Source organism: Ceratotherium simum, chromosome 7, assembly GCF_057802395.1.
Source record: "Ceratotherium simum simum isolate JZ-2026a chromosome 7, ASM5780239v1, whole genome shotgun sequence".
Taxonomy (NCBI): domain Eukaryota; kingdom Metazoa; phylum Chordata; class Mammalia; order Perissodactyla; family Rhinocerotidae; genus Ceratotherium; species Ceratotherium simum.
In genome coordinates this window covers 6,849,533-6,873,557 of record NC_141906.1, presented here as the reverse complement: position 1 = coordinate 6,873,557, position 24,025 = coordinate 6,849,533, and the positions used below count along the sequence as shown (strand labels likewise).

General features: G+C 39.9%; 2 protein-coding genes and 1 non-coding gene across 5 annotated transcripts in view; 1 reads left to right on the top strand and 2 right to left on the bottom strand.

Moving 5' to 3' along the window:
* The window catches only part of LUZP2 (leucine zipper protein 2), a 437,390-nt gene that overhangs the window by 294,177 nt on the left and 119,188 nt on the right, over positions 1–24,025 (top strand). The window lies entirely within an intron of this gene.
* On the bottom strand, positions 20,104–20,579 carry LOC147916539 (large ribosomal subunit protein uL16-like). Its single transcript, XM_087433975.1, is given in 2 exon segments — positions 20,104–20,500; positions 20,502–20,579. Coding segments are annotated over 2 exon segments (435 nt in total). The 5' UTR covers positions 20,571–20,579; the 3' UTR covers positions 20,104–20,134.
* On the bottom strand, positions 20,539–20,673 carry LOC147916538 (small nucleolar RNA SNORA70). Its single transcript, XR_015552833.1, has one exon. It is a non-coding gene; the product is annotated as a small nucleolar RNA SNORA70 (small nucleolar RNA).

Sequence of the window (24,025 nt, the reverse complement as noted above, 5' to 3'; positions counted from 1 at the left end):
GAAAGTCAGCCTGACTCTGTGGGCCTGGGAGAAACCACAAACCTGAGCATTGGCACCGTCCTAGGGAAAGCAAAAGGGAGGCTGACGGCACCTGGCCAGGCCTTGCAGGATCAAGAGAAGGCAGACGAGCTTAAGAGTTTTGACACAAGAGGGAACAAGAGGTGTGGAGCAGGCATACCCATAGGAAAAGTCTGAGAAAGCCTCCTCAGAATCCCTAGTGGGGTTGACAGAAAGTGTCTTTCCACAAAAGCCAGTCAGCAAAGACCAGAGGAGGTGACTGCTTCTTCAGATGTGAAGATAGCCATGCAAAACTTCAAGGAACATGAAAGTTGAGACATTAAGCAAATGCTAGCATCTGAACGGAGAAATAGACAAATATTACAATAATAGAAGGAAACTTCAATACCCCACTTTCAACAAAGGATAGATTATCCAGACAGAAAGTCAGTAAGAAAACGTTGGACTTGAACTATTCTTTAGACCAAATGGATCTAACAGACATAAACAAACATTCCATCCAAAAGCAGCAGAATACACATTCTTCTCAAGTGCATGTGGAACATTCTCTAGGATAGATCATATGTTAGCTTACAAAACAAGTCTTAACAAGATTGAAATCATATCAGGTATCTTTTGTGACTACAATAGTGTGAAACTAGAAATCAACAACAGGAGAAAAACTAGGAAATTCACAAGTATGTGGAAATTAAACAATATACTCTGAAACAACCATTGGATCAAAGAAGAAATCAAAAGGGAAATCAAAAAACATCTTGAAATGAAAATGCAGTACAATGTGCTAAAATTTAAGTGATGGCACTTACATGTGGAATCTAAAAAAAGCTGTACTTATGGAGGCAGAGAGTAGAGGGTGGTTGTCAGGGGCTGGGCAGTGGGGGAAATGGGGATCTGTTGGTCAAAGGATACAAACTCCCAATTATAAGATGATAAGGTCTGGGGATCTAATGTACAGCGTGGTGACTATAGTTAACAATAGTGTATTATATACTTGAAAGTTGCTAAGAGAGTAGATCTTAAATACCCTCACCACACACAAAAAAATATAATTATGTGAGGTGTTGGAGGTGTTAATTAATTTTATTATGGTAATCACTTCACAATATCCACCTGTATCAAGTCACCTTAAACTTACACAACACTATATATCAATTACATCTCAATAAATCTGGAAAAAAAAAAGTGAGAAACCACTCACCCCCACAGTTATGGCTAAAATTTAAAAGACAAACAATACTGTGTATGTATGTGTTAGTCAAGGTTCTCCAGAGAAACAGAACCAATAGGATATATGTCTAAGAAGAGATTTATTGTAGCAGTTGACCCTTGTGATTTCGGAGCCTAGAATTCCCAGGACCTGGAGTCTGCAAGCTGGAGAACCAGGAAAGCCAGTGGTGTAACTGAGTCTGAATCCTAAGGCTTGAGCACTGAGGGAGCCAATGGATGGTGTAAATCTGAGTCCAAAGGCTCGAGAATCAGGAGCACCGAGGTCAGAGAGCAGTAGAAGATGGATGTCTCAGCTCAGGCAGAGAAAGCGAATTCGCCCTTTCTCCTCCTTTTTGTTGTATTGAAGCCCTCAGGGGATTGGATGGCGCCCACACACATTGTTGAGGGCATCTTCTTCACTCAGTCTACTGATTCAAATGTTAGTCTCTTCCAGACACACCCTCACAGACACACCCCAAAATAATGTTTTATTAACTATCTGGACACCCCTTAGCTCAGTCAAGTTGACACATAAAATTAACCATCACTGTGTGCAAGGATGTGGGGGAATTGGAACTTTCATTCACTGCTGCTGGGAATGCAAAATGGTATATCTTGTTGGAAAACAGTTTGGCTGTTCTTCAAAATGTTAAGCATAGAATGACCATATAGTCCGGTAATTCCACTCCTCAATATATACCCAAGAGAAATGAAAACCCCTGTCTACATCAGAACTTGTACATGAATATTCATAGCAGCATTTTTTATAATAGCCTAAAAATGGAAACAAACCAAATGTCCCTCAACTGATGAATAGGTAACCAAAATGTGGCGTATCCATAAAATAAAGTATCATTTGACAATAAAAAGGAAGGAAGTTTGATACATGCTACAACATGGATGGACCTTGGAAATACAATGCCGAGTGAAAGAAGCCATTTACAAAAGATGACACATTGTATGATTTCCTTCATATGACATCTCCAGACCAGGCCAATCCATACAGACAAAAAGGTAGATTAGGGATTTCCAGGGATTGGAGAACAAGCAGGAATGGGAAGTGACTGCTGATGAGTATAAGAATTCTTTTTGGAGTGATAAAATAGTCTAAAATTTGATAGTGGTAAGAGTTGCTCAACTCTCTGAATATAGTAAAAACGACTGAATTGTGCCCTTTAAATGGTTGAACTTTATGGTATGTGAATTTTAGCTCAATAAAGCTGTTTAAAAAAATATGTCCTAAGAAATGTTAAAGAAACATATCATGTTCATTCCCCCCTCAACCCCAGGATGTCAGTATTGCTAGTCTCTTTTACATGTAAGGGGACTGAGGTCTTCGTGGTTATTTTTTTCTAAGATGCCAGTAATGGAGTTTCAGAATGATGACTCATCTAAGTTGTCTAAGAGTATTTTAAGACATTTGAGGAAAAAATTGTAATTGCTAACAGGATTATTTTCTGAATGAAAAAATTGAGAGTTATTCCAGTGAAAAAAATCAAAGTTACCATACAACAGATAATTTAGAAGGAGCTAGGGTCAGGAAAGACTGTATCACTAACTTTCTAAGTTTTATTCCCGTATATTGTGATTAAGAAAGGGAATCAGTGGGGCCGGCCCAGTGACATAGAGTTAAGTGCGCACGTTCCACTTCTGTAGCCCGGGGTTCACAGGTTTGGATCCCGGGCGCGGACTGACACACCGCTTGTCAAGCCATGCTGTGGCAGCGTTCCATATGAAGTAAAGGAAGATGGGCACAGATGTTAGCCCAGGGCCAATCTTCCTCAGCAAGAGAGGAGGATTGGCATCAGAAGTTAACTCAGGGCTAATCTTCCTCACAAAAAAAAAAAGAAAGAAAGAAAGGGAATCAGTGATTTTCAAATGTTTGTTCCATAATAACAATAATAGTACTACTACTACTAAGAGTAAATATAGTGCCATTATGGTGTGCTGGGCGCTACACTAAGCATGGCATACATGTTTGAAGTACCTGTGAGGTGCACTCTATTATATCTTCATAAAGAATGAGGATTTTTCACATGGAAAAGTGCATAATTTTGAACTCAAACAGAATTCAAAGTATATACTTATTTATATGCATATATATATATAAATGTAAATACTGTGTGTGTATATATATATATATGGTTGTGACAGAAAACTCAGACTCAAAAGGAAAATAAATAAACAGAGGCTGTGGTAGTCAACTTCAGGTAACAGATTTGGGTTCAGGCTTAACTAGACAAGGGCTCAGTGGTCTCCTGGGACTGGTTTCCCTCTTTCGTTTGCTGGGCTCGGCTGTCTGTGCGGTGACTCTGTCCTCAGACAGGCTGTGTCCTCCTGGGTGCGAGTTGTTGGCCAGCCACACAGGCAATCAGTTCCTCTACATTCGGCTTTAGTGGAGAAGAGCAAAAGGAGTTCTGGGTACAGGCCTGGAGGTCCCTGCTGATGGAATCAGTTTGCTCCTAAACGTGTCAATCTGACCAGGGCAATGAGGCCCCTGAACTGACTTGTGCTGGTTCACAAGTTGCACTCCTCACGGTGCGGATAATGAAAGTCACGAAGGTGTGGAGGCACAATCCGTGATCAGGGCTGGTTCCACAAGCAAGAGGGCTGGACGTGGGATAGAGAATCCACAAATGCTCACCATGCCCCGTTTTAAAAGCTGGCATTGGGAGAACTGGAGATTTATTCAGAACCCCACAGCTGGACACCAGCGGAACAGGGACTTGCATACAGTGCTTTTCCTTCTCCGAGTTGTCTGTTCCCTCTTACTCCACATTTATTACTTGAAGCCGTCAAACATTGACGCTGGTGGATTTGATAACGATGGGTACCGACGCAAATGTCACACTGAGGTTAGATGATAGAATGGTAGCAAAAAGCAAGTTTTTGGAGTCAGAACAGGTGAGTTTGAAGAACAACTTTGCCACATACTACTTTATGACCTCACAAATGCGGGCTAGCCCCTCAAGGGTGATCTCATCTGAAAACTGATGTTAGATGTTTAGTGAAATTCCTAAAACTTGGAAAGCTCTTAGTAAATGTTAACTATTGTTTTTGTTTTTGTTAATACTTATATTTTTTTCTTGTTTCCAAGATAGAATAATTTAATCTACCTTAAATATTTGTTGAGAAGTTTTAATAATCTTATACATATAAACCCTTGTTCATGGCACATATTTAATAAACAATGATTTCTAAAAATTAAAATCTAAAGAGTCCAAATCTTTTGCTTCTTCTTTCCTAGTCCCCTTAAATGTCCCTGCATGCCCATCAGCACAGGCTGTGTGGGTAGCAGGTGAAGCACGGCTCAACACTCGGTCTCTGGGATTATCCAAAGCCACCACCCGCTGCCACCAGCTCTCTCTTATTTTCCCGTTAGGAGACTCTTGAACAGGTTCCCCCTCATTCACACTAAATGTCTTTACCATACTTTTTCAGTAATTCTCTAGGCCCTGTAGAATGATGTTTTGTTTTTTTTTTTATATTTCTTTTCAGTTGTCCCTTATATTCTTTTTCACAAATTGTCATGAACATTCCTCAGTCCTCTTTTTTCCCCTAACATCCTCACACAAGTGTAACCAAAGAGCTCAGCGCAATACCTGGCTCACAGGAAGATCAGGGTGATCTCACGGAGGTGGCTCTCTGTATAACCGCCCCCCCGGGAAGGGCATTGGACATATTTCTTGTTGAAGCACACAGTGACTATCCTAATATCTTTTGGCCATGACACCCAGCCTAGAATAAGATGTTCTAAGGGGAAATTGTTCAAGAGTTTCTTTCAGAAGCAAAGTGACATCCGCCAGATCTAATGATCCATTTAGTAACATACATAAAACCACATTGTTTTTCCTGTAAAATAACAGCTCTATTTGAAAGAGGAAATGTGGTAGAAAATGCTGATCAAATACTGCTGTGTGAAAGCACTGTGCTACATGCGAGGGGGGCAGAGCAGGAGGAAGCTCCTATCCCACTTTAACATGCACAGCTGTGCAGTGGGGAAGCTAGACGAGTCTGTCAACCTAGTAGGCATCGTGATAAAATTGAGAAAGTTGCCTGGGTATTTGGAAATCCAGGAAGGCTTCATAGGAATGGTGATATTTTTGCTAGGCTTGGTAGGTTTTGTAGGACTTTAACCAGTGCGGAAGTGTAGAATGTGAGGAAATGGCAGAAATATAATCACAGTGCTTGAGAAATACTCAGAATAATATGACATTGTTAAAACTCCCAGGAGTTTGGTGGGAGATGAGTCTGGAGATAGACTGAAGCCATACTGAGGTGTACAGGTGCTGCTAATGGTACCAATTCGTCTTTAAACCTGTTTCCCAAGAAAGCAGGACACCAACAAAAGCTGAGTAACATGTCTTGGCTTCAAAAAGTCTATTGAAGAGTTAGTAGGAACCAAATTAAGTGACAGAGTATAAATTATGGACTATAGTCTTTCTTCTTTTTCTTTAAGAGGATAGATTAATAAAATAGTACATTTCTACCAAAGGAAGGAGGAAGGATTCCTTTTATGAGCCAGTATAACTACTTGCATTCTAATCTTATGATAAAAGAAGATGCTAGAGAGTAGGAGATGTACAGGTGTAACTTTCACTTGCATGATGGTCTGTCTGGATTAATGGCTATTCTTAGGTTTTGCCATATTTTTCCTTTTGGCAACATGTCAAAGAAGCACTGAGTTTAGTACATATATTTCTCTGAAGCTGCTCCTCTCTCTCTGTCTACTCTCTCTCTCCCTCTCCTCTCTCCCTGTCACCCAGTCACGGTTTGGTGCTGTTGTCTCTTCTGCCCCTGGTGTCCGCGATTAGAAACTGGAGTTGACCGAGCCTCGCTCCTGAGGTTCCAGCTTACTTCAGGTGTGGCTGTAGACTGCAAGCTCCTCAGATATCCTTCGATAGGACTGCTTCCCTCTCGTGGAGACCTGAAATGCTCCTGTTATTTTTAGGTGCCCTGTGAGACGTGGTCTCACTGCTCTAATTCTCATGATGCTCGTTTGTCAGGGAACTTGGAGTGAGTTCTCAGGACTGGAAGATTCCAGGAAATCTGATGTTTTCTTACCTCAGAAATTCTTTATACACACACACACACACACACACACACACACACACACACACACACAGAGGAAGGCCATCTTACTCTCTACTTATCGATATCAGTAGTTGTGAAACTTTGGTTCAGTGAATCACCCACGTGTTCTTTCTAAAACGTAAATTTGGTCCCTTATTCCCCAGTGTTACAACTAATCAGTTCTGATGTGAGAATTCAATCGGATATCAGTGTAAACAAGAACATCAGGTGATTCCTTCAAAGATGACACCACCCTTTGAGAAACAGATATACATATAGAATCTTCATCTTCTGCTCTGAGGCATGGCCGGAATCCCCATGGTTCTCATTAAACGTTGCCCAGCCATCTCACGAACAAAGGGTTTCTAGCTGCACTCTTCCTGCACCTTTGGGACCATCATCATAATTTAAACAAAACAAAATCGTCTAGGGTGGAATGCTACAAATTCTGTGCCATGAAGAGCACTTGCTTTGGACCCAAGTGCAGCAACTTTAGGGCGAATTGAAAACCTTCCCAAAAGAGATCGTAAGCATTAGAACCTCTTATTCCCTGTCGCTGTCCCTAGCCCCTCGGAACCTTTCTGCCTCCATCTCTTGCTACCTCAAGCAGATTCACACTATCCCTGTCAAAGGCGCCCGGAGCTGTTAAACATCAGGGCCACCTCATTGATGCTTTCTCTTAGATGGAATCAGGAGACTGGAAGATCAATAAAATGGAGGGAATTGTAGAAAGAGCCAGCAGCCCTGCAGGAATTTGCTCACATCACAGATATCATTGATGTGGCCATTTGGTTTTCGCATCTTTGTCAGGAATCTTTGGGACCTCTCCCAAAACATCTGTGAGAATCTAGCTCCATAATGAAGGAGATTGTCCACCCTATCACAAGTCTTCCTTTGGAGTTTTGAGAGCTGGTCAGATAATTTGGGCAGATGTAGAATTAAAAACACCCTGCCCTACACTTACTGGCAAAGTAAATGAGAGGACAGCTTAGATTGCAGAGGGTGAAATCGTGTTGATGTTGGATAGGAGCAAATGAATTAACGTCTTCTAAACAGAGGAGTATTTGTTTTATTGATCCGCTGTGTGAAACTCAAGTTTCTTCCTTTTTTTTTTTAAGGAAACATTCCCACTCTGTCTGTTTTAGGCTTGTCTGACCTAGGCACAGCCCTACCCCTACTGTTTCCCCAAACTAACCTGACGCATTTAAACCTCCCCCGTCACCCGTGCACATGGCAGTGTACCATAAAAAGCCCTTTCCTCCTTTTATTGCCCCGAAGTGTTTCCCCCACCTCACAGTCTGCTTCCCTAATCAAACTTCACATTTCAGCTAACTTCTTAGGCCCTGAGCCAGTCTTGTCCAGGTTGTAAACTTTTCTAAATTTCCCTCTGGTCCTCTCTACTCCGTGCTTAGTTTCAGCTTCAGTGCTAGCCTGAGTTAAAGGTCCCGGCTTCCTGCTACTCACAAGGAGAGGTTAGACACCAATTAGATTATAATTGGATTATGCCTGTGTGTGTGTGTGTCTGTGTGTGTGTGTGTTGTGTGTGTGTGTGTGTTAGAGAGACAGAGAGAGAGAGAGAGAGAAAGACCTACTACAACTTTCAAGGTAAAATGTAAATATTAATTTTTCTGAGAAGCTTTCCCAGCCTCCCAGAAATGTCATTTTCCCCTCCTCTGGGTTCCATAAAGCTTAGCCGATATCAATAAATAGCATTTACCGTGTCAGCAGTATGGCTTGTTCAATCTATGTCCATATTTCTCACTGTGTTGTGTAGTGAAGGCAGGTGGCAGGCCTCATTCATCTTCATATCCCAATTTCAGTCAGGAAGCCTGGTATATAGCAGAATCTCAGTACATGTTACTGGAATTGGATAGGATTAAAGGCAGATTGAGGCACAATCTATCTATTTGGTATTCCAGCTATGTCATCCCTTTAGGGAAATTTTCTTTACAGATATTTTCAGAATTATTAACAGACATCAGTGATGGGAGGAGGCATTGGCTATCCTAAAGAAGTAGAAAATAATGTTAAGAACTTGTTGGTCGACTAGAGGACGACAAGAGAGTTGTGTCTCCTCTTAAAGGATATTACCACCTTGGACTCAGTGACCATCATTCCTAGTGAGACAGCTGAGCAGAAACCAGAGATAATGATCCAAATGGCAAATGGAGGGATAAATTAAGTACAGGCAGGTAAGACCTGATAGACAAGAGCAGCCTGGATAGAATTATCTGGCAAGTCATGTAAGCATGATCCAGTTGATACTAATCTGGGGTGGGAGTGCCCAGCAACTCCCTAAAAAGGGAAGGAGAGCTTCTATTGTTGTTATAAAGAGCATGGTCTTGTGAATAGCATAATTTATGGTTTTTGTGATTGCCCTTGGTGAGTGCAAAGCGGCCCTGGAGGTTGTTGTAGTAAACTTTGTCAATTTTTTACTTTAGAACATTCAACCTATCCTGTTAGCATCTTACTGGAGGAATTTCCCATTGGCTGTGATCTTACTGCCTCTTTCTGCTGCCTTCTGTTTTCAGCAACTAAGGGAGGCCCAACCCTTCTGCTATTTGTCCTCTTGTACAATCATGTTACCTAAAGCTCCTGATCATACATTTTCTGCCAGAAGTTTAAAAGCTTGGAGAATATTCTGGAGGACCCATTCATAGTAGCTGCAGTGTAATCTTGACTATCGTTTCTCTGCCCAGCCTTCTGAGTCTCCATGGGTCCTGTCTGCTTTCTAACACATCATCCAGCCATCTTATACCTATCAAAATCTTTGAGCACAGCAGTTTCATCATAAATTTATACACACACACACACTTTTTTTTTAAGATAGCAAACATCTCTTTCCGTTACTCACAGCCAAAAAACTGGTCACTTAAAGGTATAATTCCCTAATTTTGAAGTAAGCACTTGAGTGAAGAAACTTGTAATAAATTCCCTAAAAGTATCCTAAATTCTCTGTACTTTTGGCACTGCTGGCTCAAAAATTACCCAGGAAATTTTGTCTCTTAATCTCTGTCATGGACTAACAGTTATGCAAAAGTCTTAAGGGGATTGCTCTTGGCTACTACCTTTGACTGAAAACAAAGATTGATTTAGTTGGACTCTTTATCCTGATCATTTCCTTGGTGAGAATTCTAACAGCTGTTGCTCTCCACTGGTGTCCAGATTATGGTCTAAATGTAAGCGAGACAGTGGGGAGATAAGCTGGCCATGGGATGAATGTCTATTTGTTCCATTAGTCACCTCTTCTGGAAAACATTTATGTTGCTTCCATGTTTTATTTCATTATAAAATATTGGGTGATGAATGACTTTTCGCCTGGTGCTTCTTTTTCCCCTGTACTATTTTTAGGTTCATCCTTCATCATACTGAGTTACAGCTTAACAACAATCTTAAGATAGTTAAATATACTGTCAAATTATTTCCCAAAAGGATTATATAAATTTATTATCTCTTTAGTAGTGTTTAAAAATACCCTTTCACTATGCTTTCACTTTCCCTCTCTTACTAAGTGCTTCATATTTTCTTTAAATTTTTTAAAACAAATTTGGTACATAAAAAATATTCTCTCTTGCGAATTTGAATTACCTTATGAGTGAGGTTGTCAACCGCCACCATTTCCTCTAGGAAAATATTCCATAAATGGCCTTGAACCACTAATATAATGTTCCCTTTTATCTGGTGATAACTAGTCTCTTGAAATTTGTCATCTCGTCTATGGATCTGCTACCATCAATCAGTGTTCATGGATCCTTGATTCCAGAGACTGCCCAGGCTGTAAATTGTGCTGTCAACCTGAATTTATCCCCTCTGGGCGCTTCAATCTTGATTTTAGTTGTCAGAGATGCTTTTCAGGGGAACCTGAGTTTCGAGAGAAGTACCACGCCCTCTAATCTGCCCCTGAAGACTGGTCAGGCTCTCTTTAAATCAGGGTCTGAGATGTCCTTCAGCAAAGAGCAACGTTTCTCAAATTTGTTTAATCACAGAATTGTTTGTGAAGTTATCACTATTACTATTCCATAGAGCCAGTATTCCTTAGAACCCATGTTAAGAATTGTACAATACCACGTGCAGAAATTCTTTGATTCTGAACTTTATGAAGTCAGTGTAAACATTGCCTTGAAAATGATTGACCCACATTTGGGGGTGAGCTTTATGTGCAATGTGCCATGGAGATACTTTAGGAAGTAATTTTCCCAAACTATAATGATACATGGGTCCTGATACAATTATCTTTTAATTCCTCATCCTACCATAAAAACGAAGTGATGGAAACCTGGCTTTCCATTTGTTACATCTGATTCTGGTCTTCCGTGGTTCTCCTCCTCTCCCTCCCTGTTCTTATCCCAGATCTCTTCCCCCTGCTCCACCTTCTTCCTCCTCCTTGTGATAAATACCCAGGTTATTCTGATTCCCTCTCATGATAGAAAGATACTATCTTCCCCCACATCACTCTGCCTTGGGCTATCAATTTCTTCTATCAAAGTAGTAATTGTCATTTGCAGACTTTTCTTAGTCTTTACTTACAATTACTAAAAATTCACCTCATGTATCAGTGCTAGTCTATTCAGTAGCATTCTGAAAGAGACTGGTTCCCTCCAATATGCTTGGCACACTGTTTGCTACTAATTCTGGGAACGTGGATCCATCCAGAGTGATTTCACGCCATATTTGCTCGCTCTGTTTGCTGTAGTCTCAGCTCTACTCCCTCCACTAAGCACTTTGTTCCCTGCCCGGGCTGTTGCAGCTCAGTAGTGCTTCTGGTAAACCATTGGAGGAGATTAAAACATTTTGGAGGATTGGAAAGCACATTTAAAATGTTAATTACCTATCAATTCCTCAGCAGTCCTCTCTTCCTGCATGCTTTGATCGCCCATTTTATACTCACCAACATGCAGAGTAAGTTAAGCATATGCAAACAGTAGAAGCACGTAAAGATTTTTTTTCAATCAACCAGTAAACCCTATATTTTAGGAGATTCCTACACTCTCTAAGTTTAAGTCTGCTTCAGTCTCAGTGACATATGAATATATGGCATGTGCAAAATTGCATTTTTTATATTTACAAAACACTTGCACGTTTACTGTTTCCTTTTATTTCCACACTAGCATAGTGAAGAGTCGGATATAATTATACTTGGAAAAACTGAGTTCTAGAAATGTCACAATACGGACATGTCCATGGTGATGGCTTGTAAATGGGAGACTCAGGACTAAAACATATGTCTTGAGAATTCTGTTCCATGCTTTTTTTTTCCCGTCTCTAACACTCCATCAAACAAAAAGTGAAAAAGTCTTGGTTTTGACTGTAAGGAGAACGGTATTAGAAGATTTTTTTCCCTTGTTCTTGTCTAATCAGCCAAGTGCAGGTGAGCACCACACGAGCAGATGGAAATGCAATTAAGACAGATGTGATGACAGCTCGCCCCCAGACGCTAATGCTTTCAAACCCCAGTGCTAGTCTAAAAGCACAGATCGCAGCAGGCACAGCACAAGAAGGACCAAATGTGGGCACGAGGTTTGTACAAGCTGTAGGTCTTTCCAAATTTTGAATGTGAAATGGCATTTAGTAATTTTGAAATCCTACATCTATTCATAACTTTCTTAGGAAGTGAATATTTTTTACATTGTTGAACATAATTAGAAGAAAATGAGGTAATTGGGATCATTGATCATTTATACACTATAAGCCCAGAATAGGATGTCAGAAAGACAGAGTGACAAAAGCTTGGTCATCCGCATGTGTGTTGTTGCGTCTGTGTCATGTGAAGAGCCTGGGTTAGTGCTTGGGGCAGGCATTCGTAGTACTTCCCTCCCCTTCGCTTCCCTTCCCTCAGGAAAACGCTATGACCCGGTATTGTCTTCAACATTAAAAATTGCTAAGCGGGCCTTCTAGTTGGGATAAATTGCAGGCACTGAGGAGAGAGGTGTCAAAATGAACACCCTCATGGGTCAGAGGTAGCAAAGCTGAAGCCACCTGGGGGCTCTGCTTGGGGCTCTGCTCTCTACCTTCTTGTTATTTGAGAGACAGTTGCGAGAAGGTCAAGAAGAGCACAGGACCTGTGGCCGGAGAAAGATCTCGGTCCACCTCTGGTGTTAGAGCTGTGTGGCCTTGTGCAAGCCTCTTAACCTCTCTGAGGGTCAGTTTAGTTTACTTGCCTGTTAGATAGGAATACTGTATCTTGCTAGCTACCTCATGGGGTTGTTAAGAAGCTTGTATAAGATAATAACTGTGAAAGTTTGACTGTTTGGGATGATTTTATATATTTTCCTTTTATAACATTCGAGTTCTAGTACCTGCCAGGGATTGATAAGCATAGAAAAACCAACCTGCAGATCCTGCAGAAGGACGTTAGGAATGAGAGTACATGAGACAGAGACCCTGGAAGAGTTAAAATCCATCCATTTCTTCCTTTCACTCTGAAGTGGTATTAAATCTTGATGGGCATTAGACCCTTCTGGGAGTAATGCTAAAATGTTGGTTCCTGGACCACATTACCAGAGATTCTGATTTACCCAGTCTGGACAGGAACCAGGATTCTGATTTATTATTAAGTACCCTAGGTGATTCTGGAAGTGATTTGAGGACCCCAGTGTGAGCAATCTTGAATAAACCCTTCATCTATGATGCTTTCTCACCAGATGAATACTAAGTGCCTTGACAGCAAGGACCAAAATTCATAATTAATTGATTTCTGCAGACTCATAGAGTGTGGGGCACTAGGTGGACTCATGTTGTCTGCTGAAAAAGGTGCTTCTCGTATGTTCTGCTCATTAACTTTAGTACTGAAGGTTTGTTATTTATCAGTTTTAACTTCCATTTTAGAGTTAAGATGCAGGTTCTGAACTGGGATGAGAGAGCAGTGACCAAATATGGCAAAGATTGATAGTTCTCCCCACTAACTGTTCTCTCTGCTCTAAAGAGATACTTGACTTTTATCTGAGCAAATTTACACCCAGGATGAACATTTCCCAGCCTCCTTGGCAGCTGTGGGGCCATGTACCTGAGTTCTGGCCACAGTTCTTTAAATAGAGGACATGCTGGCACCTTCCAGGTTGTATTCATGAAGGAAAAGCATTGATTTTCCTCTTTCTCTTTCCTGCTTCCCTGATGGTGGACTGTAGATGTAGAGGTGAGGACATCCCCAGAGAGGTGGCCTTTACACCATCAAGGAATAGAGGTGCGACACTTTGACTTTTATGTCAGAAAGTCAGAGACTGAAAGAAACCTCTGTCTTGTTTACGATTCTGCTATTCTGGGTCTCCATCATACAGAGCTAAACTCAGTTTGTTCTGACTAACAAAAGCATCAGATAAGCACCCAGGCTTAGGATAATGCAATGCTATAATGTGACGTGCACAGCCTTGGTTATCTCACTTGCAAAGTGGGCATTCTGGCACCTCCCTCATAAGGCTATGAGAACCACGAGAGACAAATACACATGCAAGTTGATGATGAAATGTCTGCGCTTTGTCTGGGAACAGTATTATATTTGTTATTACTAATGTGTAATTTATAAATCATTATTTATGACTATAAGCCACTGACTCTATGATAAATATACTCACGATGCTAAGGTTGGTAGAGTCACTTAGAAAAAAATCTACCTCCGAGGCTAAGCTTTCCGTGAGACTTGAGTGAACCCCAGGCCAAAAGACCTTGAGTGGAAAACACCAGCAGAGTCCACATTTGGCATCAGAGCCCTGATGAGCTTGTTGGGAACTGTAACTGCCAATCAAGCAGGGGCAGTGTTGAGTTCCAAGACCCTTACAAAATACCAAGGGAACATCTGTGCAAGTGGATATTAGAAAGGTTATTTGGTTGGCTAATTTATTATTCATGAGGAGTGTACAGGGCAAGGTTTGTGTTAAAGGCTTTTTGAATTGTATTCCCAACATCATGAAAAATAGCCCATCACAGTACTGCAGCCAGAAAGATGTATGGGTGTGCAGCGACCACATTGGAGAGGGCTGCTTAGTAATGATGCTCGAGTAGCCTGTGACGGTAGCCATGAGTTAGTCAGATAACCTGTTCTCTGTCACTCCGGGTGGGGTGGTGGAGGTGAAAGAATGGCAGTAGTTAACTTAAAATATTTGTGAGTGATATGAACCAGGGAGATTTTATCTAGCTGTACGCACAAAACCGGAAGTGGAATGCCCATTCGATTCTGTGTGAATCGGGGGCAAGCGATTGCGCTGACTTTCAGCAGTGCTTCTCCAGCTGCCTGAGCAGCTCGATGGCCTGAAGGGCTTGTTCAACGCGGACAGCCAGGCCCACTCTCAGAGGTTCTGATTCGATAAATTTGGGTCAGTTTGGGGTCTTAGAATTTGCGTTTCTAATAAGTAATAAGCAATTTCTAATAAAGTGAAGCTGATACTGCTGGTTCAGAAAACACATTTTGAGACCCACTGCTTATAGGAAGGCCCTGGTAAGGTCTGTGAGGCAGGCAAACTGTTTCTGTGTCGATCTCTGTCAAGGCTGGAGGTTCCCTCATTCTCTACACACATAGGGGGCAGAGTGTAAAGTCCCAGATGGTGAAGACTGTACCTTGTTCGTTCTTGTGACTGAGGCTTTTCCCAGTGCTGGACATTTTTCTGCTTTGGGATTTTTGTTTTTTAAGAGGAAGTCTTCCTGCCTGCCTTCTTCTCCTGTCCTGTAGTTCCACCCCAGGCGGAAGGATGTCCTTCCACATGTTTCTGTGTTGTGGAAAGGGCTTTGGACAGCATGGCAATAACTGCTTCACAGGAGAGAATCCCTCCTACGCTGAGTTGTTATGGACATAGATGTACTTTGTCAGGGGCCGACCCCGTGGCTTGGCGGTTAAGTGCGCGCACTCTGCTACTGGCGGCCCAGGTTCGGATCCCGGGCGCGCACCGACGCACCACTTCTGCGGCCATGCTGAGGCTGTCTCCCACATACAGCAACTAGAAGGATGTGCAGCTATGACATACAACTATCTACTGGGGCTTTGGGGAAAAAATTTTAAAAAGGAGGAGGATTGGCAATAGATGTTAGCTCAGAGCCGGTCTTCCTCAGCTAAAAGAGGAGGATTAGCACAGATCTTAGCTCAGGGCTGATCTTCCTCAGAAAGAAAGAAAGAAAGGAAGGAAGGAAGGAAGGAAAGAAAGAAAGAAAGAAAGAAAGAAGATGTACTTTGGGTGGGAGGCAGGGATAGGGAGGCAGGGATAGGGTTTTTATGAGTCTATGAATCTGGGCCATGGAGACAGGAGATCTGATGGAGGTCAAAACCTGGGTTTGAATCTTGGCTTTGTTTTGTATTTGCCCTGTGAGCTTAAGAGATTCACTTAGTCTAAGTGTCCTCGCCTCGCTGGTACATGGGTTTAATCATTCGTAACTAATCATAACTTACTTTATGATGATAGGTCAAGGATTTAATGAGTTAATGCACTTAAAGTTCAAATATATTACTTTTCATTCAACTAAGAGATTTTTGGTTCTAGTTTAAGGGAAATAAAAGTTTTTTTTGATAAAAAATATTTATTAATAATAAAAAGGAAGGGCTGAGTATTTGCCAAAAACAAAAATAGAGGTAGAACAGATGTCTTAGCAAGAAAAATCTGTGCAATGGAACACAGATAAAGTTATATAGGAGCATTTCTCTAGGTCTGTAAGGTGGGCAGGGCGAGTGAGTCATGGGGGCTGATGGTGTTTGCATGAGTTCTTCATGGCCAAAGCTCGGGCACTTGACTTTGTGTATTTGAGATAGAAATGAAAAGTAACTAGAAAAAGTTGAAAGTAATTTAATTTTAAAATCAAAATGCTTCAGATATTCAGTAAGCGGTAAATAATATTTACCCACCCACTGGGACCACAATTTTCGAAGCAGGGGTCAAAATTTTGAGTAATACAAGGAAAATAATCACCCAAAATTCCAATGTAAATGTGAATTAAAATGGAAAAAATGTTTGCTGACATGAATGATATCTATAATACAGCAAAATGCTTTTACAAGCCTATTGGAATTTCAGTGAGCAGATTTTGTGAAAACTTTAGAAAGACCAAAGAAGATATATAATAAATTGTATAAATTTTACTTATTTAAAATATGTACACTTATAAAAATATGTAAATGTGAAAAACAATATCCTTTTTATTTAGTATGCTTATTTATTATCAATTTTGTGTTATTTTAGTAAACAAGGAAAAGCATATTTATAGTTTAATTTGTTAGTCTGTTATACAGTCCATTATTTCAATACATCTTAAGTTTTTAACTATTAATCTGCTGCTTTAGGAACTTTCAAAGTGCTCTCTGTGGTGTAAGGCTATTTTATGAAAATTAAGGTAGTTTTATAATAAAGTTGTTTTTTAATATTTTTATTAATATCCATCTCTTTATGCAATCCTACTGATAATATTACTCAAGGAATATATATTTTACAAGGGAGATACAATATATTGGTTTAAGTGTTGAATATACCAATTATTTTAGTCTATTGTTTTTTGATTGTGAGGTCAGATATTGTTTTGTTTTTAATCAAGTTGAACAGGTTTGTTTGTTCATTTGCTTTAATGGATTTTATATTTTATAGTAGTTTTAGGGTCACAGCAAAATTGGGTGGAAAGTGCAGATACCCACATACTGTACATCCCCATAACTTACAGCCGCCTCCATTATCAACATCCCCACACAAGAGTGGTACATTTGTTACAGTCAATGAACCCACAGGACACACCATCACCCAAAGTCCGTAGCCTACATTAGGAGTTACTCAGTTGTCGTACCTTCTGTGGGTTTTGACAAATGTATTATAACAAATGTCTACCATTATAGTCTCATAGAGAATAGTTTCACTGCCCTAAAAATTCTGTGTTCTGCCTATTACCTTTTTCCAGAATGTCATATATTTGGACTCTTACAGTATGTAGCCTTTTCAGATTAACTTCTTGTACTTAGCAAGGTGCATTTAAGTTTACTGCATGTCTTTTCATGGCTTGATGGCTCATTTCTTTTTAGTGCTAAATGATATTCCATTGTCTGCGTGTACCACAGTTGATTCATTCATTCACTTACTGAAGGATATCTTAGTCACTTCCAAGTTATGGCAATTATGAATAAAACTGCTATAAGCATCCTTGTGCAGGTTTCATGTGGACATAAGTTTTTAACTCCTTTGAGGAAACACCAAGGAGTGTGATTGCTGAATCATATGGCAAGAGAATATATAGTTTTGTAAGAAACTGCCAAACTGTCTTCCAAAGTGACTGTACCATTTTGTATTCTCACCAGCAGTGAATGAGAGTTCCTATTGTTCCATATCCTTGACAGCATTTGGTGTTGTCAGAGTTTTGAATTTTTGCCATTCTAGTAGGTATGTAGTGGTATCTCATTGCTGTTTTAATTTGCAATTCCCTGATGATATATGATGTGGAGCATCCATATTGTGTGTTAATGCCTTTTTGTAATCACCATACATGGGCTACAGGAGTATTTATTTAATATTTGAAGAACAAATGAATGAATGATAAAATGAATAAAATCAAAACCCAGGTTCTGACTTTAGGGGTGAAATTTCTCACACCCTTAGAGGCTAAAACTGAGATGAGTGAGGTAACTTGGTGGTGAAATCCTTCAGCAGCCTCGTCTGAGCAGCCGCCTCCTCCACAGCATTCAGAATGCTCTCTGAACACACACGCATCCTCCAAGGTCAGCGTACTCATCCACGTGCAAAAAATTCCCCCTGCTATAACGCGCTTTCAGAGGAGAGAGTCTGGGTAACACCCGCAGGCGCTGTTCTTCTGCAGCACGCCCAGTCCCTCGGAGTGCAAGTGCCGCAGCGGGATTATTGTCAACAACGGGAAAAGGGGACTGCGGAATGCTCGCTGGTTAAGTAAGGTCTATGAGCGGACTTCAGATAGGACTGGGCAAGCTGTGCTTAAGAAGAAGGGCGTAGCAGATGCATTTGACCCTAAACAAAGCACGTTTTGATTTGAGTGTCAAGCTGTCTTCAGACTTTTCTCTTGGTCCATCTGAACTCCTTTAGTTTAGGAGAAAACACTAAGCAGTTATCTTGCATTGTTGGAGCAGCTGTAACCAGGCTCAAGCATGGTGTGAGCAGGTATCCAGAAGAAACTCTCTAACCAGTGCGGAGATCTTAGCACAGCTCAGTTTGTTCTCTTCATTAAGTCAGGTAGACTCCTGATTACTCGGTAATAGAAAGAAGTGTAACATTCTAGCAGACGGAATGATTTAAATTACACTGAACTGTTTCCTAAGAACCAGCACTTGAGTCAGTGCAGATGAGGCCTAATCATGGCTATGGATGCTCAGAGTAGAAATTCTATTTTATTTCTGCATATACTTGTGACATAGACTTACCTACCTAATGTTTGAAAGTAAAGCAGAACTTCCCATCCTCACTATTATGCTCAATGTGCCTGTAATAAAGCACTTGCGCTATTTGTAAATACTTTTCTTTTCTTCCTTATTCCAGAAGCTACAATTTGAACTCTTTTGTATGGGGGAATTAATATAGTCCTTAACCCATAGCATGCTGGACCTCATGGAAGCATTGTACTTTCTATGCATTGTAGAATATCGCATATAAAATTGCATATTATTTTTTGACAAAGGCCTTTCAATTAAAACCTTTCTAGCCAGACAGATTCTTATTTAAGAAATATGACAGCTGTTTTTGTTTTTGTTTTTTTTTAAAGACCCAAAATTGAGTCCAGCACTAAGGGATATTATGGCACAGCTGTGGATATGAAAGAAACATATAATGGGAGAATTATCAGAATACAAATAAGTCAAATCCATCCCTTATATATTTCTCTATGACATAACTTCGAGTTTCGAGTTTAATATTCAGTATAGAATTTATTATGTTCATACTCTATGAAGCAGTGAATCTGACATTGAGGAAGTAAAACGCAAGAAGGCATAGTCTTTGACTTTAAAAAAACTTCAGTCACTTTGAAGAGCCCAAAGATTGGGGGCAAAAAAAAAAACTTTAGAATTTAAAAATAATCAATAACATAACACAAGCCTCAAGATAAGTATAAGCAAATATGAGGGTAGGATGATAACTGAAAGAACAGGGTACTTATTAGCAAATACATTTAAGGAGAAAATATTTTAAGAACTAGAACTTAAAGGATGTACCCAAATGGTTTGCAGAGAAGAATGCAATCTAGGCTTGCCATAATAACAATTATTGTATGGTATTATTAGTAATAATGATTATTGTTATAAATGATAACCATAGTCATCCACTATATGCCAAACACTTGCTAAGTGCTTTACAGTCACTATTTCAATGCTCACAACAAATGAATGGGGTAGGTACTATTTTTATTTCGGACATGTAGGGTGGTTAAGTCACCTGGAAAGATCAACTAGCTAGCAAATTATGTCAGGAGTATTTAAGTCAGTTGCTCATGCTCTTAACCACAGTGTTGTCTCTGTGGTTTGGCTCATCGTAAGTAGATGAGCTTTTGTATGAGACCTGTCTCTCTGTGAATACCCTTAACATGTCATTTGATCTAAGCCACAAGATTCTTTAGTCCAAAGCATATTTTCTTTTAGTACATAAATATTAGAGAACCTGAGGAGCATGTAGAGGCAACCACACAACTGCTAGGCAAGTATTGATGAGAAGAAATAAAGAAAATTAAAGCAAAAAGAATAAGAAGTAAATAAGCCCTCCACCACAAAAAGAATCTGCATACTTGAATTCCAAAACATAGAAGAAACCTAGCGCTGAGAAAGAAAGTAAATAAAATTAAAAAATAGAATTCAGAGTAGATAATATTAATTATATGGGAGAGAATGGCAGAGATTTTGTTTTATTTTTTGACGCACAGGAAGTAGGATTTATTGGTGGGCGTGAGTGAGGAGGGAAGCACCACTGAGGCCCTCACGAGTGCGAGGCCAGCGTCTGTCCAGGAGGCCAGGATTAGGGAAGTATTTGACCCCACAGCCGCGCGGGATGAGCTGCTTCTCAGCCACCATATCTTCAAATTCATCTGCACTAAACTGGATAAAGCCCCTCTTTTTGGAGATGTGGATCTTCTGGCAGCCAGGGAACTTGAACTTGGCCCTGCACGGGGCCTCAGTCACATGCTCCTTCTTCTGCAGCTTGGTACAGATGGACGTGATGACTTGATCAATGTGGACCCTGGGCACTGCGCCCCGGGGCTTTCCAAAGGCACCCTGCACACCTGACTGGAGCCTAGATTGAGGAAGCATGAGGTCAGACATGAATGTCCGCTTGAAAGAATTGTCTCTGAGGTCCCTTAGGGCAACTCATACAAGGAACAGGCTGCGTACACTAGTGAGGAGGCTGCCGTTTGCAGCCATCGCACACCCGACCCCCACGGGGAAAAGAGCACTGTTGGCTTAAAGGGCTGCAGAGACAAAAATTTTAAAATAAGTGTTTCAGGTCACTCCAAGAGACAAATGTGAGAATGTTAAAAATATCAATTATTTGTAAGACTCTTAAGAGAGAAAACAAAGGAACAGGTGGATATAAAATAAGGACAATTACAAAACATGGAAAGAAAAAGTATATATTTATAGCTATTGGAATAATTTTTTAAAAAAGCTATTTTAGAAAAAACAACTCTTGTCTGGACAAATTTGAAAAGAGAAATAGTGACTCAAAGAGGATTAACAGTGACTAAGAGGAATTAACTTGGAATTTCACACAAATAAAAAGGAGTTTGCATGTGTTTGTGTGTGTGTATAGTTAAGAGACGTGGATAAAAAATTGAGAGTCTGTAATATGTGTCTAATAAGAGTTCTTGAAAAAGATAACGGAGAGAATGATGCAGATGCAACATTTAATTCTGAATATATATTTTATCATCAATCCAATTATATGTATTAAGTAATATATACATTACGACAGAACAGGAAGAGTTGAGAATGCTCCAAGATTTTTAGCAGGAACCATGGGAAAGATGGTATTGTCCTTAATAGAGAAGGAAAGACTGTAGGTGAAGGAGGCTTGGGGAAAAGATGATACTGATTCTGGATACCTTAAATTCAAGGTAACTACATACGATGGATGAGTTAGCGGTTGGAGTTGAGAAGAGAGGTCCAGCCAGGGTGTATAAATTTGATCATCCTTGTCAGAGATGGTATTTAAAGCCATGCTCATGAATGAGATCACTGAGGAAGTCAGGGAAAAGAGAGAAAATGTCCAAGTACTCAGCCATGAGTTATTCCAGAGTTGAGATGTCTGAGAAGCAATGGGGATTGACAAAAGGCCATTGAGGGAGAATTTAAAAAAGGAAAGAAAACAAAGAGTAAGGTGTTCCGTAGACAAGTAGAGAAAACATTATCTCGAGAGGGAATGATCAACTGTGTCAAATGCTGATGATAAAGCAAGCAAGACAAGAACCAAGACTTGTCCCATGGATTCAGCAGCAATGAGATCATTATACAAAGTTTGCAAATATTTTGTAAAAGTGCATATATTCCTTACGGATACATACGCATATGGAATTGTATACCAGATTCAGGCTAGGAACTTATGAAGAAATTTTAGCCTCTTTTCCACTTTAACAAGACACATCCCTTATTAGTGGAATCAGATTTGTAGTAATACTAAAACAAAATCAATGCCCCAATCAGTTCAGTGCATAAAACAGTCAACAGAGCTAACTTAGGTAAGCTTGGAGCACAAAAGCAAATGACAAGCCTGTTTCTCTTCCCACAACACCTTGTGGGAGTTTTCCAGTGATCCTAGGAGGAAAAAATAAGCCCCAAGTATTAAATAAATCATCTTCCTTTGAAATTTATAGCACTTAAACTTTATTTTCTAGCTTGAACTACCACATCAGATCCTCACTAGTACTGCTTTAAAAAGAAATTGCTCACAACAGTCAATATTTGGCAAGCTTTAATTAAATCATAAATAATAAACTAGGTCATTTTATTTAAGTAAGCATTGATGACCTTTAGTCATCGTATATGCAATGGTGATGGACTAGCAAAGATTGAACAAAACAATTTTTAAAGTTAATGGCATTAGCTTTAAATGGCATGGCTTTGATATGTCTTATACAGTTGTGTCACTTGTATTTGAACGTGGAAATGTGTTTTAATACTTTTTTTGTTTTAATCCTAAAACAGAGGAACTGGTAAAATAGATTTTAGTAAAACTCCAAAAAAAAGAATTCAGTTCTCCCACAAAGTCCAAGAAAGAGGGAGATCTCCTTTCAATTACTGAAGTCACTGAGCTGGGTTCCTGGGATGAAATGGCTTTTTTGGGTTGGGAATTCCTAGCAGAATTGCAAAGAGAGCACAGCAGGTGTTCACGTCTTAACTGGGCAGATCAGGAAGAGAATGTCCTCAGGATAAATTACAAGTGAATTAACTGATCTTTCCTAATGATTTTGTAACAGATTTACTTTGCCCAGTAACTGCTCTATGGACAAAGTTATTTTATACATCACAACTTATTGTATTGCCTGGTGGGGTTGGATTGGCTGGTGAAAGTGCATGCATCTAGAATTAAAAACTGAAAGACCAATTCCACGCTTCTGTACATTTTGGTTATTGCTCGTGCATTGCTCAGTAGAAATCCGGGACTTGTCTTTATTGTTTATTTATCTATTTTTTCACAAGCAGAGAATTAGTAAAAACTATACAGATGATGAGGAAGAACATGGGTTCTGGCAGAGGTTAGACCTGGACCAATCCTAGCTCTACCACTTAGTAGCTGCTTGGACGTGGGCAGGTTAAATAACTAAGCCTCAAGTTTGTCATTTCTAAAATGGAGATGATTATGAATTTTTTGCCTGTAGGGCTGCTGTGAGGATTCAATGAAATAATGTACATGAACACTTTGTACAACACCTGGCATAAAATAAGCATTCAAAAAATGCTAGTTTAAACACACACATATATTCAGTTCCCAGTGATTTTTTCCAACTTTATTGACATATAATTGACAACATTGTCTAAGTTTAACGTGTACCATATGTTGACTTGCTACATTTATATATTGCAGTATGATGACCACATAGCATTAGCTAACACCTCCATCGTGTCACGTAATTACCATTTCTTTTTTATGATGAGGACTACTCTCTTAGCAACTTTCAAGAACATAATGCAGTATTGTTAACTATAATCACAATGCTGTGCGTTACATCTTCAGAACTTATTCATCTTCTAACTGGAAGTTTGTTACCCGTTGACCAACATCTCCTCATTTCCCCCATTTCCCAGCCCGTGGCAACCACTATTCTACTCTCTGTCTCTATAAGTTCAGCTTTTTTAGACTCCACATATAAGTGAGATCACACAGTATTTGTCTTTCTCTGACTTGTCTCACTTAGCATAATGCCTTCAAGATCCATCCATGTTGTTGAAATGGCTGGATTTCCTTCTTTATCATGGCTGAATAATATTCCATTGTATATACATGCCATGTCTTCTTTATCCGTTCATCCATCGACGAACACTTAGGTTGTTTCCATATCTTGGCTGCTGTGAATAATGCTGCAACAAACATGGAGGGGAGTGCAGATATCTTTTCAATATTCTGTTTTCATTTCCTTTGGAAATATACCCAGAAGTATATTTGCTGGATCTTAAGATAGTTCTACTTTTAATTTCTTGAGGAACCTCCATACTGTTTTCCATGGTGGCTGCACCAATTTACATCCCCACCAACAGTGCACAAGGGTTCCCTTTTCTCCACATCCTCACCCACAGTTATTTCTTGTCTTTTTGATAACAGCCATTCTACCA